The sequence below is a fragment of the Erithacus rubecula genome (genome assembly GCF_903797595.1).
Source record: "Erithacus rubecula genome assembly, chromosome: 6".
Lineage (NCBI taxonomy): Eukaryota > Metazoa > Chordata > Aves > Passeriformes > Muscicapidae > Erithacus > Erithacus rubecula.
In genome coordinates this window covers 10,172,704-10,190,154 of record NC_136688.1, presented here as the reverse complement: position 1 = coordinate 10,190,154, position 17,451 = coordinate 10,172,704, and the positions used below count along the sequence as shown (strand labels likewise).

The window sequence follows — 17,451 nt, the reverse complement described above, 5'->3', positions numbered from 1 at the left end:
GATCCCCAGTGATCCTGCAGCCCATCATTATCTGCTTATCCGGCACTGCAAGTCAGCTCCAGCTGAGCTGCTCTGGCCTTCTCCCAGAAGTTGTGTCAAGGGAGAAGCTGGCACATCCAGTGCCAAAGGTCCCACAGGCCAGCTCAGCTCAGCTTGGCTGTCCCCACCCAATTCAGCCCAGCCTGTGCTGGGTCTCTTCACTGGGGAGCAGTGTCACAGCCCTTGAGCTTCTGGGATCAGGGAGCAGGAATGTGGGACAGCTTCTGCTCCAAGCATGGAGCAGCACAAACCAATGGGAAATCAGAACTGGGCAAGGATCCTGGTATCAGCTCCCAGGCACTGCTGGAACAGAGGAGCCTGGCTCCACTTCCATGCAGGATGGATGACTATTGGCTTTCCAAAGGTTTCCCACCTGGCTGAAAGCCTTGTTCCAATCCCCGAATTCCAACAGTCTCCCAAACCCACCCATCTCTATGCTCTGACATAGGCAGAACATTGGGATTTCATTCCTTAGAAGCACCTGAATCATTCCTCTCCTCCTCCATGAATTCCCATGCTAAAAACACACTCACTGTGTTTACCTGTGAACCCTCTGCTGCAGTGCCAGTCCAGTTACTGAGCAGCACGTGGCCCTGGACACCAACCCCTGAGCCACATTCCCACTCAGCCTGATCCTTCCCTCCTGGACAGGATTCCCGTGGTTTGGCACCTTGGGCTGTGCCTTCCCCTGGGGTTAACCAAGGCCCTGTGTCACACACCCCTGGTGCCAGGTGTGGCCGCTGCTCTTACAGGGATCAGGAGCGAGGCAGGCTCACTTCCTTCCACCAGGAAATTCCCATCTCTTCCTCCCCAGCTCATCTTGTTCCCATCTTTCCCGGCTGCAGCTGTGAGTACTACGTGAGCGACGCTCCGCGCGTGGTCCTGGACAAGCTGGAGAGCCTCGGCTACCGCGTGGTCAGCATGACCGGCGTGGGCCAGACCCTGGTCTGGTGCCTGCACAGGGAATAGCCAGGGAGAATCCTGCCTTCCACCCGGACAACATCCTGCTGGAGATCATCTTGTAGGACTGCTGTCAAATTTTTCCCCCTTAATTCCTTCCTGTTCCAGACCCCAGGCGCTCGGGAAGGGGCAGGAATGGTGCAAAGGCAGAGCTGGACCCAGTGGAATTTCACCATCCCTGTTCCATTTCCCAAGAGCAGGGGGAGGAAGGTATGCCCAGAATCAGGCAGAGGGAACAGATGGCTCCAGTTCTGCCTTCAGCTGGACGGCAGTCTGGCAAATTCCAGCGTTTTACATTTTAATCATGTATTCAGCATGCCCTGGAGGAAGCTCAGTAACAACAGCTCTGTTGCCTCCTCCTCGGGCTGCCCTGGAGAACCCCGTGCCCTCTCCTGGGTCAGGGGGTTAGGGAGGGACACCAAGCATGGACACCATCCCATCTCATCCCTGAAATCCAGGGGGAAACCACTAAACTCAGTGCTCTAAGAATTCCTTCCCTCAGCAGCACCACCAAATTTCCAGATCCCAGACTGCCATCCAAGCCTAACATGAGATTCCCAAAATAACACAGAGAGGTTGTGTGTTCTAGGTGCAGGCCCTAATCCCAACACTACTGGAATGTTTGGGACTGTGCATGGATCCTGCTGTGGAGGTAACACCAATAAAACATTACTCCAAAGAGACCAGTGTCCTTCATCGGGTTGTTTAAAGCTGTTGCCAAATCCCTCTGGATGCACAAGCTTCCAGGAATTTAAAGCTCCAATGTTTGGTGTTCTCATGGCACCTCTCACACCCTGTTCCATGGGATGGGGCAGCTTCTTTGGGTGCACACACACTGACAGGGTAACCTGCCCTCTGTGAACCTCCTCCCCAAACCTGCAAAGGGATAAGGGCTGCAGTCCCTGGGAGTTTCTATTCCCACAACACCTTTTTAAAAAAGGAGATTTATTGACTTAAGTTAAGAAACAGCTCTGGGGGGATGGAGGGGTGGGGAGAATCCATACTCTCATGTTAAGTGTGGGACTTTTCTGCCTCCTCTTCCCGCTGGAGCTGCTGGATGAGCTGCTGCCTCTCGGCTGCCTGGCGCATCCTCATCATCACCAGGCTCTCGTAGTCCCGCTCCGACACCACTGAGGCCTGGCAAGGAGCAGGAGACACACACAACCCCTCAGGGACTGCACCAGACCTGCACCAGACTCCCAGACCTTCCCCAAATCCCCCTCACAACACCGGTGTGCCCAGCAGGAAAGTGGTTTGATCCCATAGAAATCGGGTGAAAGCTGCTTGGCTACAGGAAATAAAGAGGAATTGTTATGAAAATGATTATTAAAAATAACCAGCAATAAGTGTGATTAATGAGGAAGGCAGGACAGACATGGAGCCAGCATTCCATGAGGCTGGATGGAGCATTATTGTGAATGACAAGATCCAAACCCTGCACCTCCAACGTTGGTGCCCGAAGTCCAGTGTACACTTCACCTGTTATAAAGGCTGATGCCATAAAAAACATCAAACCTTTGTGGATGAGTCATGGAAGTGGCTAACTTCCAACTGTCTCACAGTGCTGAGGCCCTGGCACAGGTTGCCCAGGGAAGCTGTGACTGCCCCATCCCTGGAAGTGTTCCAGGCCAGATTGGATGGGGCTAGGAGCAACCTGGGATAATGGAAGGTGTCCCTCCCCCGGGGTAGAACTGGATGGGCTTTAAGGTACCTTCCCACCCAAATCATTCCAGGATTCTAACAGCTGCAGTCAATGCCATTAGAAGTCTTTCCCGCCACGAACAATTGCATGACTCTAAGTGGCTGCAGAAAGAAAACCACCAGGGATGTTCCCAAACCTGACACAGGAATGGAACAGTTTTCCAAAGCTCCTGGAGCCTCCCTGCTGTGTGTGGCAGCAACTGTCACGTCAAGGCAGTTGATTGCAGACTCTGCCTAATGAACGTGGGCAGCAGATGACAGTTGCTCCAGTGTTTTGGTGCTGCTTCCAAAGCCATTCCACACTAGTAGGTGGCCGTGCTATTTTGGATGTATGAAAGCACTGCAAGGCTTGGAAGCATCCAGCTCGTTCCTTGACAGTTCAGGTGGAAATAAGAGTGTCTTGACAGCAGGTGAATGGAAAAAAAAAACCCTTCATATTCATTTTTATAGGAAGCAGGTTAAGTGCTGATCATAGAGAATCCCAGAATGGTTTGGGTGGGAAGGGATCTTACACATCATCTGGTTCCAACCTCGTGCCATGGCCAGGGACTCTTTCCACTAGCCCAGGCTGCTCCAATCTGGTTTGGAACAGTTCCAGGGATAGGGCAGCCACAGCTTCTCCAGATACCGAAGGATTCCTTAGGAAGCAGAGAGGATACAAAGGCAATAGAATGCCTAAGTAAGTCTCTGCATGGAAACATGGGAAAGTGCAATTCCTTATCCTTGCCAGCAAAGTGGTTCCTCCGGCTTTGAGGACACAATGAAAGCCCACAACAGATAAGGAACATCAAGAGGGAAATTAAAGAGTCTAATTGGTGTCTTAGGAGCCACCTGAGCAAAATGACCTTTGGGTACTGGCAGCAGCAGTGTCTGAGAAAGCACTGATGGTATCAGCCCTCAGCCAGGATCCTTCCAAGTCCCATCCACCAACCCCAGGAATTTGCTGGGCTGGATGGAAGAAGCTGCCTGAGACTCATGCAGATGAATCACCCACACAAACCTGAAGCCCCACCTCACGCTGGGATTGAAATTTAAAACAGCCAGGAGATTATTTGCAGCCTGGTTTGAGAGCTCTGCTGACACGAGGAGCCCTCGGAGTGGCGGGAGGAAGAACAGCCTGATCCAGGTGGGCTCCCAGCACGTGCTCCTGGGTGCCTGAGCGTGGGCTGAGGCTCTGCCACTCCACACACCTACTTCCTGCAATCCTGGCAATTACCAATCGAGTAAAACCCATTTCTGACGTGGCTGACTCAGCAAGGGCTTGGCTCAAAACAAACACAACCACGCAGGGAGCCGCTGAAGCAGCGACGGGTGGCATATGAAGGGACGGCGGCAGCAGCGCTGTGGAGATTTGGCACTCTGGGTCCAACCTGGCTGAATTCCTGGACTCCTGGCTCAGCTCTCCCTGGACTTGATGCTTCATCCTGGTGAGCGTGGCAGGCCCAGTTCTCCGAGTGCTCCAGCAGCTTCTCCTCTCCTGGACTGCGGGCTGCTCCAACAGGGCGTGAGTCTCTCCCGCACTCCGTTCTCCCATCCTTGTCTCCCGCGCTGTCGCTTTTTACATCCCCCTTCTCCTGCATTCCCTGGGTTCCTTCGGTGGCACTGAGTCACCGTCTCGTTCCCAGCCACCCACGGCGCTTTTCCGGCGGTGCCCCTCCGCAGAAGGTGCCTGGTTACCATGGCACCCGAGTGCCCTTCTGTTCTAGATGCCAGATTAGATCTGTTCTCATGGTGACTGTGCCTCTGCTGTTCCCCACCAGCCCGGAGCCGGCACACGCTTAACGAGCTCGCTCGGCTCACACCGCTCCTCGCCACTCCGGGGGACACTCCTCGAGATCCTTGCCACGGTGGGGAGTTTGCATTTCCTGCACTACCAGCCTCTCTGTTTTCCTTGCAGCTCCGGGAACGGGGCAGGAAGAGGCTGTTCCTGTTGCGTGGCTCTCTGCTGATCCCGTCTGTGAGGAGTCAGCGTTCCTGCTCCTCGCTGCCTTCCCTCAGCATGGATACTTGGCGCAGGGGCTCCATCAAGTCCACCACCTTCTTCCGACGCTTCTCCCTCAGGAGGCACAAAAAGCTGGGCAACCAAGTCATCATCCTGAACCAGAACAGCCACACTCTAGACACGGACGGCCAGAAGAGGGAATGCTTGAGGGACAAGTCTGAGTACCTGTCCTGTCAGAGCGAGCAGAACCTGGCCAAGGCACAAGCCCCTCCCAAGCCTCCCCGGCTCTACCTGGACAGTTCCAGCTGCCCCAACATCATCGATCACACGGATTCCCACTCCGACCTCTCCTTTTCCAACTCTGCTCCATACCACAAAGCCACCCCAACGCACAAGGACCAGGCTACGGAGCACGGCGCCTCCGAGGCGGCTCTCCCAAACAGCACCACTCTTCCCGACCTGGCTGACCCCTTCCTGTCCTTCAAAGTGGATTTGGGACTCTCTCTCCTCGAGGATGTGCTGCAGACCCTCAGGAAACAGAACCCGAGGGATTACGCCATTTGAAGGTATTCCTTGTCCATCACATCCCAGTTGCTCACTGCTGCTGCCAGTTCCTCTGATTCCGGCAGGAGGAAGGATACTGGAGCGTGCCTGTTGTGTGTGGCCTGTTTCATTGTCCTCACCCACCACAGACCATCCCTGTCCTTGCCAAGGAATCCTCTGGAGTACAACTCACAGGCTCTGTGCTCAGGTGAGAGCACTATCTGCTGTCTCATGGGCAACTTTCCATTCTCCACCCTGGGAACTTCCCATTCCGGACTGCGCGTCCCCTCCTCAGGGAAGACTGGCATTTTTTGGGGAAGACTTCTTTTGGGGATGTGACACTGTGGGGCATGGACTTGTCATGGATCACTTGTGGAACAGCAGGCAGCCTGCAAGGAAGCAGCAGCACTGCACCCCAAAGCCAAACCTTTGAGGGCTGAGAGACAGGAACTGGGGCTTCTCCTCCCACCATGATGGATGTGAAAGCTCAAAGCTGTTCCTCTGTTTTTTCTCTTCCTCCTTGTGGGTTTCTTTTCCCTTAACTCCAGTGCAGGTGGCACTCCCAGCCTGGAAACAGGTAAGCATCCAAGCAGGCTCCTGATACAGCACCAGCAGTGGATTTATCCTCCTGGCAGGAGAAGAGATGTCTCTGACACTGCTGCCCCACGCATGCACTGAGCTCCCAGCTGTACAGACATAGAAGAATAAATGTATCTGTGACTGAAGTGTCTGGTTGCCTCATTTCATTGGGAACAAGCCACAGAAATCCCAGACACCAGGAGCACGGGGTATCTGGAGTGGCTCAGGTCCATCTTGCTTGGCACTGCAGGGTTTTATGATGGGGTGGGGTGACCAGTGGGGCTCTGAGGGAAGGACAGAAGGCTGGGATTTGATTTTTCCCTGAGGAGAGCTCACAGAGCTCAGGGCAAGACAGGAACAGTTCTCCACCCTGAGCTGGACAGTGGGAAAGGCTCTGCAAGGCTGAGAACGTTCTGGGCAGCACCAGGACAAACTGTTAAAAGAAACTACCAGTTCTTACCTTTTTGACTATTAGGGCTCTTTTAAAAAATAAAAATAATAAAACCTCTCTGCCTCCCCAGATAACCAGGAGCTTTGGAAGTGAATACAGCAAAGTGCAGGGACATTCCAGGGAAGGCACAGCTGCCTCTTACCCTGCGAGATTCACCTCCCAAAGTCAGATAATAGGAAATAAATCCCCTGAAACCTTTGAAGGAGCTTAGAACAGGTACAAGAACACCAGGCAGGAGGCTTTTTATCAGGGCTGAATAGCTAAGAAGCACTGGCAGGGAGATTCCACTGCAGGAGCAGAGAAAATCTTCCCCAAACTGAGCATTGCACGCTGTTGGAGTGGCAAAACAAGATCTCTGCAGCCACTGTGTGCTTTGAACCATCACACAGACACTGTTCTCAATAGCCTGCAGTAACACTGGCCAAGCCACAGCTTTTGAATTCCAAGGGGAACCTGGAGCCTGCTTGGCTCCAGCAGCTCTCCAGGAACTGCTGGACAATGTGCACCTGTTGCTGTAGCAGACAACAAGGCTGTGGAAGATGAGCAGCCCAGCACAGCATCCACACAGGAACTGCTTCCAAACCCCCTGGCTGGGCTCTGGCTGTCCTTCACCTGTGGATTTTGGCACTCAGGTCCTGGCTGGCTCTCCCAGGCAGGGAGTACCTGGCTGCCTGTCCCAGACAGGGAGCAGAGGATGAGTAGTGAGCACGTTGCCATGAGAACACTGCAGATTTGGGCTGATTCCTGAAGCAGAGCAGCAAAGGAGCTGCTTTTGCACAGAGTGGGAACAAAACGGGGGTGGATTCAGACAAAAACAGAGGGGGGAAGTGAATAGGAAGCAAGGGCAGCTTAAATCAGAATGAGATAAGTGCAACCTGGAAGTAAGAAAGTGGCTGGGTGTGAAGGGAAGAGGCAGAGGGAACAGGGATCTGGGAGCTCACTCTGCACAGCTTTGAACTGGAGAGCACAAGCTGGAAGCAGATCAGCCAAGAGGAGCTGCAAACACATCACAGGTTTTAGAAGCATCCCAGTGGATGCAGCAGGAGGATTTGGGAAGGGTCTGGAGTAGTAACAAGGAAAAACAGGAAGGAGAGCAGCTTGGAGATCAAGACTGCAGTGCAATCCCAGGAAGAGCAGCTTCTTACAGCTAAAAGGACAGCAAAGCACCAGCTGTGCAACTCCTGGGAAGGATGCAGGTCCCTGGCTGCAGCTCCTCAGCAGAGTCAGGTGGGATTGAGGAGGCTGTGCTGGGCAGGGGTGAGTCACCAGCACTGTGTGCTGCTTTCCTGCTCTCCCTGCTGCCCCACCACACTAATCCTGCACTGCAGGCAGACGCTGCACTTCCACACTAACAAGCTCTGGGCATGGAAACAGGCCAAGGTAAATGCAGAGATCTGAACCCACAGAGGCTGGAATCCACTACCAAGCTCCAACTGCACCAGCAACCTCCTTTGGGAGGAATGAGCCAGTTATAACTCTCTGCTAGTGAGAAATTCTCAAATAATGTGCTTTGGATTCTGCTTTTTGCTCCAGATTCCTTCCTAACACTCTGGTGAATCTCCTGTGACTGCAGGACTCTCCCTGGTCCTACACAGACAGGATAACAGGTGTTCTGATGCATAATTACAAATAACATAAATAAAATACTTGATAAAAGAATGAATGAAAGTATTAAGTATTCACTCTCATTAAGAAGAGTGAATGCACTGAACAATCTCACAAGCTTAAAATATTTAGGGAATGAATGCACAAAAGGGTATTTAGTTTGATATTGCTGTCTCCTCCCTCCTGCAGACCCTAAGAATAGAGGTTTGCTTCCAGCACTGAAACTTCCTCCTCCTGGGAATCCAGTGAGTAACCAAGATTCTCTAAAGGAACCTTTCAGCAGCTCTCACTCAAAGGATTCCAACAGTCAAGACATATTAAAAAATCCCATCAGAATGGCACTGGAGGCTTTGGGCTGAGCAAGGAACATCCTTGTTTTTCACTTGGGAGAAAGGGAATGTGTGAAGATCCAAGTCATCCAAATAGCTCCAGTTCCCAGTGAGTGTGCTGCTGCCCAGGCAAGAGGTCCTTTAGAAAGCCACTGATCCAGCACAGAAAGGGCTGCTGTGAAAGCCAGGCCTGGCCCCAAGAGCTTCCATCTGGCAGCACACTGAGATTTAGGTTGTTACAGCAGCAGATTTCCATCCCACAGCCCATTCTTCTTACCTGTGAGGTCCTGAGCTGGCTGGTGCTGTCAGGGAGGATGGTGCTGGGGTGACTCTGGGGCTGGCCCTCCAGCCAGGAAATCTTCAGGGGGTTATTTAGCAGGCCAACTTCATTCTTCACAGCCATCTCCTGGCAGGGAAAACATCCTTCCATCACCACCTGAATTTCAAGCCCCCAGCCATGGGCAGGGACACCTTCCACTTTGAAATGGATGGTCTTCTAAGGTCCCTTCCAACCCAAACCATTCTGTGATTCCATTCAGTAAGATTTTAAGGATCTTTCCAACCCAAACCATTCCATGACTCTCAGATTTCACAGCTGCCTTATATGACAACCACCTTCATGGTCCATAGCCCTGCCAGTACTTTTGATATGCAGGTCACACACAGTTCTGGGGGGTTTTATTATTTGGATATGAGTGAAAGAAAAGGTAACAAGGAAACTCTCATACAGCCCAAGCTGATGGAACTAATAAAACTGAGGGTAACTGATGGCTTCTGTTCCCACAGCTACATGAATTATTATAACTCACAGTGAGTCAAGACATTTTGGGTTGTTTTTCACAGCAAAAGCCTGATATCACCTCCAAAACACATAAGCCCACCTCCAAGGCATTTCACCTTCAGAGAGAGCTGAGTAAGTGCTCAGTGCCTGACTTTTAAGGCAGTGCCTCTTCCCTCAGCCTGTTCCATGCACAACCTGTTTATGTGCCTGATCTCTGGGTTTGTGCCTCCAGCTGTGCCACTCCCTCTGTGCCTTTAGACTCTCATTACCCTTCTCCACTGCCTTAATGACAGGGCAGTGTCCTGGCTGTCACCTGGCCTGTGCCACCCCCAGCACACCCAGCAGGGGCTCTGCACACTCACAGCTGCTTTCACCGTGGCAAATTCCACCACTGCACTCCCAGTCTTCCTGCTGGAGATCAACAAATTGAGCACATCACCATACTGCAGAAAGAAAGAAAGGAAGGAAAGTTAATTACAGAGCCAGGAGAGATGTCAAATGAACACAAAGAGAACACATGTGTTTTCACAGACATGAGGCTTGAGCTGTCACCATTTCTGCCCTGCTTCCACTAATCCCACCATTTCTGTCCTTCCAGGAAATACTCTGGGAAGGCATGGAGCTACACACTTGGCTCCCAGCAAGCCCCAGTGCAAGAGGGCTCAGAGTCAGAGCTCAGAGGGAAAATAGAGATGCCAGGCTGAGATTGATCAGATCAAAAGGCTTGTCTGTGCCTGTCTCTGCACTTCCCACAGCAGGGATGTGGAGTGCTTGAAGTGAAGGATGAGAGCACCACAACCACAGAGCCAGACTAAGTGGGCAGGAAGCATCCAGTGGGAAGTGTCTGCAGTTGCTCTGTTCCAGCAAGAGTCCCTGCTGGGAGCCAGGCAGAGCTGTTAGCTGGGAAACAGCTTCCAGCTCAGCGATCAAAGGATCCTGCTTGTCTCAAAGGTTGGATTTGATGATTTAGGAGATCTTTTCCAACCTTAATGACTCCATGATCACACTGATGAGCTCTGGAAACAGCATGAGAAAGCTGAACAGGGAAGGAAATGAGCCACTCCAGTTTATAGCTTACAACAGCACAGAGTGACAGGACACAGCTGTTTAGATCAGATTTCCTCTTTAGATTGGATCATAAAGATAAAATCCTTCCCTGTGAAGATGCTGAGGCCCTGGCACAGATTGCCTGGAGTAGCTGTGGCTGCCCCATCCCTGGAAGTGTCCAAGGCCAGGTTGGACAGGGCTTGGAGCAACCTGGGCTAGTGCAAGGTGTCCCTGCCTGTGGCAAGGGGTGGAACTGAATCATTTTTGAGGTCCCTTCCAACTCAAACCACTCCATGGTTCTGTGATATGCAGCTTCCCAGAATTCACTATTCTTACAGCACTGAGAGCAGGGGAAGACCCAGTAATAAATAGGGAAGAGTATCAGACAGGACCTTTTGCAGGATCTGCAGCAGCACATCTTTGGAGTATCCCCCTCCTGTCTCATCTTCCTTCCTGCATTTCCACCTGAGCTGGGAAACAAACACCAGGAGTTACATTTTTCCCGTTTGGATGCACTGCCTGCTCAAGCAGTTCCCACCCCCCTGCACATTCACCACGTCTGCTATTTCCAGCCACACTCCCAGGCCTGCCAAGACTGATCTCAGCATGGGAGTGAGCACAGGGAACAAACTGTTTGGGGAACAGGGAGAAACGCTGCTCACTGGAATAAAAAAAGATCACACTTGAAAGGATGCTAATGGCTCTGCCAGGGTAATTAGCAGATGTTCCCCTGTGCTTAAAGCACAGACAACTCAATCCCAGGCTCAGAATTCTGGAGCAGACAAAGAAAAGGTGAGTGAGGAAGGAATTCTAAGAGCAAGGACAGGAGCTGTTCACCTGATTTCATCTCCAGTGTAAAAAAGGATGTGCCAGCTCAGCAGGGCTGAAATGTCCCTTCTGTTTTCCACCATGTTCTATCAGTTTTCACCAAAACACAGTTTTTTAAGGATGCCTTACCTTGAGCTTAGGAGTTATTTTGCCTTCTGCTCCATTTCTTTCCTGCTTGCCTAAAGAGAGAAAAAGCAAAAACAAAGAGATGGAAAAGACACGGGTGAGAATTCCTCAGCATTTCACACAATTCCTTTTCCCTGAGAACACACATATGATGAAACACTTTGGGATTTCCACTGGACCATTCCAGTCCCAAAAATCTCGTGCAACAGGAACTGCAGCACAGACTGAATACTCCATGGCAGCATTTTTCCCTTCTAGGAAGCCCAGACTTGCCACAATCAAGGCCACAAACAGGTCAGCAAAAATACAAGCAGGAGACGTGTTCTGAGGCGTTTTTCCCTGCAAGAAGGTTCTGCTGGGACAACTGGAAAAAGGAAGCTGCCAAAGAGCCCAGTGCCACCTGCAGGTGAGGGCTCCAGGTTCCCCTGTGCTCACCTGGTCTGTGCTGCTCCCTTTCCAGGCGGATCTGCTCCCTGATGAGCCTCTGCTGCTCCTCCAGCTGCCGGGAGCCCTCCTCACGCAGGCGGATTATCTGCGGCACAGGGAACACAGCCTGAGCACCTCAGGCACAGAGCCAGGCCTGGAATGGCTCCTGGACACTTCCAGGGACAGCCTGGGTCTCACATCCATCTCCTGGGACATCCCTCCTGCCAGCTCCAAAAGGAGCGGCCTGGTCTGATGGAAGGGGTCCTTGACCATGGAAGGGACTGGAACTCAAACCATCCCAGGATTCTCTGATTCACAGAGCCTTTTAATCCCAAAGGTTGAAGGATTGCTCTCCAGAGAATTTTTGCACCTCATCCCATGGATTTTACCATGAATGGAAATACTTCCAGCAATTCTTCTCAAAAATAAGAATTGACCCTTACTTCTTCTTCTAATGATCTCGTTATCCTGATCTCCTCCTCTTCGTTCTCCTGGGACTGGGCTTCCCGTTCTCTGGCTTCAAGATCTGCAGAGAAAGAAACAAAATTAAAACAATCCAAAGAGAATCTGAATTTTCCTTGCTGACCAGAGGAAGATGGAGAGATCACAAACTTGGCTACAGCTACACCAATATCCTGATAGCTCTGCTACCTCTCCTCTGGCCCCACACACCAAAGGAGTCTCAATAGCCCTGAAACCCCCAATTCCCACAGCAGGACCTAATTCCCTTCTTCCCAGGGCAGGACAACCCCAGCTATGGCTGTAGGAGGAGATTCTAGAGTCATCCTGCATGGATTGATCCCTGGGGAATTCCTGTGGAAGGAGAAGTGCAAACAGCCAGCTAAGGGAGACTTCAGGAGAGCGTGAGGGTTTGATTTTTCTTACCAAGCTTAACTTTCTTCCTCTTCTCATCGAGTTTCTGTGTCCTTGCTGCAGCCTCCTTCTTTGCCCTCCTCACCTTGTCATAGGCTGCCTGCCAAGGAACCAGCACAACAGTGGGAAACTACAGAAACCAGGAGAGAAACTGGAAAACAGGGAATACAGTGACATCAGAGATTGTGAAACCCTGTCAGCAGAGGTGAAGCATCTGCTGCTTCTTGGATTGTGAGTTTTTCCAGTACTTGAAAAGAGGAGTTCATGTTTTTAGCTTTGATCACCTGGAATCAACACTTTTCTCTCTCCTGAGCTCATCTGGAGAGAGTTCCTTGCTCATTTTTGGTTTGCTTTTCTTCTTTCCAGGGACATTTCCAGTTTCTTTCAGGCTTTTAGCAGTGGATTCTCAGCCACTTCCTAACAGTTCCAGAAGGATCCAAGTGTCCCAGAGACAGCAAAGCTTGGAGCCTCAGGAATTGCATCCAGGTGTCACTCATTTGTCAGCCCCTGACTCCACGGGAATGGCAGATGCACCACTGCCATGGGAATTTGGTGTTCCTGAGTCAGGGATGGTTATCACTGGTGTCATTAAATGGGATATGCCCCAGTCCAGCACATTATTAAATGCAGAATCTCAGGGCAGAGCCTCTCCCAGCAGCAAATCCCAAACACAACATCTCTCCAAGCACCTGAGATTCAATGTCATGGAGAATCTCTCCAGGGAATAACAGCTGAGATTTGTATTCATGGAGTCTCTGTCAGAGCAGAGAGCAGGACAGGCAGGAATACAGTTCCCAGCAACACCCCAAAACCCCACCCTTCCCAAGAGAGCATCCTTACCCTGGCTGCTGCATCTGTGAGCACGGCCAAGGCCTGGGACAGCTGGTGGAAGGTTTCCGCTGGGAAGAGAAGGAATAAGGGCAAGATGAGGGAAACCAGGTGAGGGACTGGGGAAGAACCAGCTAAGACAATTCCTGCAGGAAGGTTCTCCAAGGAAGAAAAATCACCTCTCCAAGAGGTTTGTAAGGCAACCTCTAACCAGGGTACCTCAACTCAAAAGTGTTACACAAATTTGGGAGTAAATAAAGAAACAAAAAACTGAGATTGTTTTGCTTTAGGATAAATCTTGGAACACGCAAAGTTGATTTTTCTTACTGATTTTTTTTTTTAATTGCAATTTATCCTTCATGCCACATTTAGCTGGAGCTCACGATTTCCTTCTTCCTCTCATTCCTTTTCCTTAACAAGAAGTCCTGCTTATGTAGTATTGGAAGTTGTTGTTGTTATCCTTTAAAAGTCTTTCCTCTTGTCCCATTACAAGCACTGGCATATAATACATATAATGTATTTATATTTTTTTTTATAAAGATGAATTATCAGTCTTGACACACAAAATACAAAGCAACTGCTAATTCTACAACCTCCATCCACAGCAATCACTCACTGCAGGCAGCTGAAACTCCCCCTTGCCCTGCCAAGATACCAATCCCATATCCTTATCCCAAGATAACAGGATTTATGGAGTGCTGGTGAAGTTTGGACTGTGATAAATACAGATCAAAGCAGTGTCCAGACAGGCAAAGGCTGGAAAGGTTTGCAGGGGTGAAGTTGTAATTCCAGCACTGTCTTAATGCTGGTGTTTCTAATCCCAGCCGGGATTGTTCAGCCTTGAAAAGCAGAGTGAACACCAACAGCAGCAACTCCCAGCCCTGTGTGCATTCCCAGGCACACACACCCAGCCATTCCCTCAGGATTTAGGGAAGCAGAGCCACTTCCAGGAGGCTGGAGAAGTGAAAACTGCAGCAGGAAGAGCTGCCCCATCTCACCTGCCCGGGGGTTGTCGGGGTTCTTGTCGGGGTGGCAGGTCAGCGCCTTCTGCCGGAACGCTGTCTTCACCTGCAGGGCCAAACTGGGACTCACTGGGGGCAAACTGGTCTGTCTCTGCCCAAAAAGGCAGCTTGGAAAACCAAAATTATCCCTGTGGTCAAGGGTAACCCGATGAGCCCAGGACACGGCCGTGTCTGGAAAGAGTTGGAGCTTTTAAAAGCTGTTTTTATTTCCAGGTGTCTTGTGTTGCAGCTGTTAAACCTCAGGGGGAAAAAAGGGAGAGGGGAAAAAGAGGGGAGAGGGAAAAATAAAGGAGACAAAGAAAAGGGGAGAATGAAAAAAAAACGGAGGGGGGGGAAAGGAAAGGAAAGGAAAGGAAAGGAAAGGAAAGGAAAGGAAAGGAAAGGAAAGGAAAGGAAAGGAACCCAGAAAGAGAAGCAAAAAGAGAGAAAGGGAACAAAAAAGGGGAAATGAAAAAGAGGGAAAGGAAAAAAAGTGGAAGGGGAAAAAAAAAAAAAAAAAAAAAAAAAAAGAAGCCACTCTATCCCACTCCCACTCAATTCCCTGCTAAAACAAGTGGAAAAAGTTGTGTCCCGGCCCCACCTGGTGGACAAAGCTCCCGGGATTGGGAATGTGCAGGAAAAGCCCTGCAGGTGACCCCACCTCCTGCAGAAGAGTCCAGCTGAGGGAAAGGCGTCTCCTCCCCGGGCTCCAGCCTCCAAATTCCTATTTCAGCAAAGAATTCCTTCCCAATGTCCCCTCTAACCCCGCCCGGTGACAGTGGAAAGCCATTCCCTTCTCATCCTGTTATTGAGAACGCACAGGGTGAATGGGGGAATGACAATTCCAGCAGAACCGGGGTTGGAAATCGCGGACAACAATAAAAACGCGCTTTCCATGCAGCGCTGGGAGCAGCCCCTCAGCTCGGCACGGGAGAGCAGCCGGGAACACGCCGCTCCCGGGGACACCGGGACAGGGAAGGAGGGGAGAGAAGGAGCCCGTCCCGAGCCGCCAGCACCCCTCACCTCCTTCTCGGACGCCTTCTCGCCGATGCCCAGCAGTCCGTAGAGGTCCCGCTCCAACAGCTCCTTACCCACCGCCATCTTCGCGCTTCCCGGTTCCGCTCCTGGCGCGGAGCTCGCTGGGAAATGTAGTCCTCACACGCCGCCGCCCCATGGGCCGCTCGGGAAGGTGGGACTACAAGCACCGTGATGCACCGCGCGGCTCCGAGAAAGGGAAGGGTCGGGGTGCGCAGTGCTGTGCTGGGTGTTGTAGTTCTTTAGCGGCGGCTGAGAGCGGGGAGAAACGGAAGAAAAACTACAAGTCCCGTGGGGCCGTGCGCGGGCATTAATTTCTTAGGGAAAACAGCACGTGTCCCCCAAGGTCACCAGTGGCCGTGTCCCCAAGTGCCACCGACAGATCCACATCCGCGCGCTAAATCCCTCCAGGGATGGCACTCCACCACCTCCTTGGGAAGTCTGTGGCGGTGAGGAGTGTTGCGAGCCCAGCTTCAGTCTGTTCCCAAAATTTATTTTGTTTTTTTGTCCCTGAAAAGCATCCATCTCAGCCCAAGGCACAGCTCCTTGCAAAGTTCTTATCTTCTTTCTGATCTGAGAACTCCCTTTCCCCCCATTGCTCTAAGAAGGGAGCACTCTAAAAGAAAGTCTATCCAATTATTCCCATACACAAGACATGGAACTTTTCAGCTCTTAATCCTTTATTCTAATAGGATTTGTGTCTTTGTGGCTGAAGATTACTTAACTTACCTTTATCAACAATAGCAACAAATCGTGAAGAGATCATGAAGAAAGCTGGGTAGCCATGAATCCAGCAAAATGAATTATTTCAGAGAGGGTTTTCTTACCCAGCAGTGCAATGAACTGAAAGATTCCTGGTGTGTCTCCATGGAGCCTCACCCAAGCAGAGCCTCAGCTCTCAGGGTGCAGACTAAAGTCATCATCAGTGTTATTCCACTGCCGCCACCTCCTTCTTGATGAGAATCCTGGAATGGTTTGTGCTCAAAGGGACCCTAAAGATCATCCAGTTCCATGATCCCAGGTTGCTCCAAACCCCATCTAACTCAACCTGGAATGCTTCCAGGGATGGAGCAGCCACAGTTTCTCTGGGCAACCTGTGCCAGGTCCTCACCACCCTCACAGGGAAAAATTTCTTCACAGTATTCCTCCTACATTTCCCCTTGTCCTAACCCTGCAGTTCTTGATGAGGTTTAGCCCTGGGTGTGCCGAGGTCACCTGTGGCCATCGTGGTGCTACCTCAGGGATCTCCTGTGGCCTCTCCCTGAGGATCCCCTCTGCGTTCCCCTTCTGTCACACCTTCTTGCCCTGTAAGACACAAATTTCTCCACTGTCCCTAAACCCAAGCACAGCACCCCAGCAGTGGCTCTTTGTGACAGCACCATCCATGGCCACATCACAAAGCAGGACAGGGGGCACAGAGCCGCAATCCCATGGTGAGTCCTGTGGGATGTTGACACCTGTATTCCAGCCCCACCACGGCCCCTCTGCTGAGGTGTGGGACAGGGAGCGACAGGGAGCTGCGGGGTTTTGGGGAGAGATGGCTGCAAACAGACTTTGTGCCTCTCGCAGGGCGGGATGTCATCCAGGGAGGACCCTGCCGAGCCGGGCGCCTCCGGCACCAGCCCCGGCCAGGCCGCGCCGGACGAGAGCCAGGAGAGCGGCGTGTGCCCGGAGTGCCGGCAGACGGGCACGGGCTGCTCCGGCTCCTGCCGGCATTGCTTCTGCCGGCTGTGCCTGTGGGACTGGAGCCTGGGCCCGGCCGTGTGCCCGCGCTGCCGCCGGCCCACGCGCCACCCCTACCCCCGGCACGTGCCGCTGTACCACGAGGTGCAGGACCGCGTGTACCGCAGCAAGAGCCGGCGCCAGCGCTCGGCCGGCTGGCCACGGAGCTGTGGCCGCGACCGGGAACGGGGCAGGCCCTGGCACAGGAGGAGGAGATCCGTGAGGTGGCCCCGCGATGGCCGCTGGCAGTCGCGGCACGGCCGAGGCAGCGACTCGCCGAGGTGGAGGTGGCGGGAGCAGCAGAGGAGAGCTTGGGAGGACGCGCCTGAAGAGGGATGGACTCCAAGGATGGAATGGGCCATCCCAGCCTCCTCGCAGGGAAATCGGTCCCGGCGCCAGTCCCACAGGTCGTGGAGGCGGCGGGAGCGATCACGGGGCCGCCGCGGGTGGAGCAGGAGCGGGAGCAGGAACAGAAGCAGGAGCAGAAGCAGGGAGCGATCCCAGAGCTGGGACAGGCGGCAGAGCAGGTCCTCCAGGAGAGAGCAGGACACACAGCCAGGCTCCCCGGGGCGCTCGGCAGGGCAGAGGCACTGGAGGAGCTGGAATGCTGATGGCAGACACACTCCAAGTCCCCA

The 17,451-nt window shown here is 52.3% G+C and overlaps 4 protein-coding genes across 6 annotated transcripts in view; 3 read left to right on the top strand and 1 right to left on the bottom strand.

Annotated features, from left to right (window-relative positions):
• The window catches only part of GCHFR (GTP cyclohydrolase I feedback regulator), a 50,099-nt gene extending 48,403 nt beyond the window's left edge, over positions 1 to 1,696 (top strand). Inside the window, exon 4 of the mRNA XM_079309400.1 lies at positions 885 to 1,696. Coding sequence (XP_079165526.1) covers positions 885 to 1,008 — 124 coding nt within the window. The 3' untranslated portion in view covers positions 1,009 to 1,696. The remainder of the gene's footprint in view (positions 1 to 884) is intronic.
• Positions 1,697 to 1,927: 231 nt separating this feature from the next.
• DNAJC17 (DnaJ heat shock protein family (Hsp40) member C17) lies at positions 1,928 to 15,232 on the bottom strand. Of its 3 annotated transcripts, none has more exons than XM_079309395.1 (11): positions 15,083 to 15,232; positions 14,057 to 14,126; positions 13,071 to 13,129; positions 12,243 to 12,330; positions 11,801 to 11,883; positions 11,367 to 11,463; positions 10,935 to 10,984; positions 10,370 to 10,447; positions 9,293 to 9,373; positions 8,427 to 8,555; positions 1,928 to 2,136 (listed from the first exon to the last, which is right to left on the bottom strand). In XM_079309395.1, the coding sequence occupies exons 1-11, from the start codon at positions 15,158 to 15,160 to the stop codon at positions 2,011 to 2,013; spliced, it is 939 nt and encodes a 312-aa protein (XP_079165521.1). In that variant the 5' UTR covers positions 15,161 to 15,232; the 3' UTR covers positions 1,928 to 2,010. The 3 variants fall into 3 exon arrangements, with proteins under 3 accessions (XP_079165521.1, XP_079165522.1, XP_079165523.1); XM_079309396.1 differs by lacking the exon at positions 1,928 to 2,136 and adding an exon at positions 5,275 to 5,813; XM_079309397.1 differs by lacking the exon at positions 1,928 to 2,136 and adding an exon at positions 5,671 to 5,871.
• Positions 2,253 to 6,230, top strand: LOC306803685 (uncharacterized protein C15orf62, mitochondrial). Its single transcript, XM_079309398.1, has 2 exons — positions 2,253 to 4,204; positions 4,598 to 6,230. Exons 1-2 carry the CDS (start codon positions 4,115 to 4,117, stop codon positions 5,204 to 5,206), a joined length of 699 nt encoding a protein of 232 aa, XP_079165524.1. The 5' UTR covers positions 2,253 to 4,114; the 3' UTR covers positions 5,207 to 6,230.
• A 1,328-nt stretch (positions 15,233 to 16,560) lies between the features above and the next one.
• Positions 16,561 to 17,427, top strand: LOC306803973 (uncharacterized protein; the record flags this gene model as incomplete). Its single annotated transcript, XM_079309995.1, has 3 exons — positions 16,561 to 16,586; positions 16,664 to 17,035; positions 17,224 to 17,427. Exons 2-3 carry the CDS (start codon positions 16,670 to 16,672, stop codon positions 17,425 to 17,427), a joined length of 570 nt encoding a protein of 189 aa, XP_079166121.1. The 5' UTR covers positions 16,561 to 16,586; positions 16,664 to 16,669.
• Positions 17,428 to 17,451: the final 24 nt, after the last annotated feature.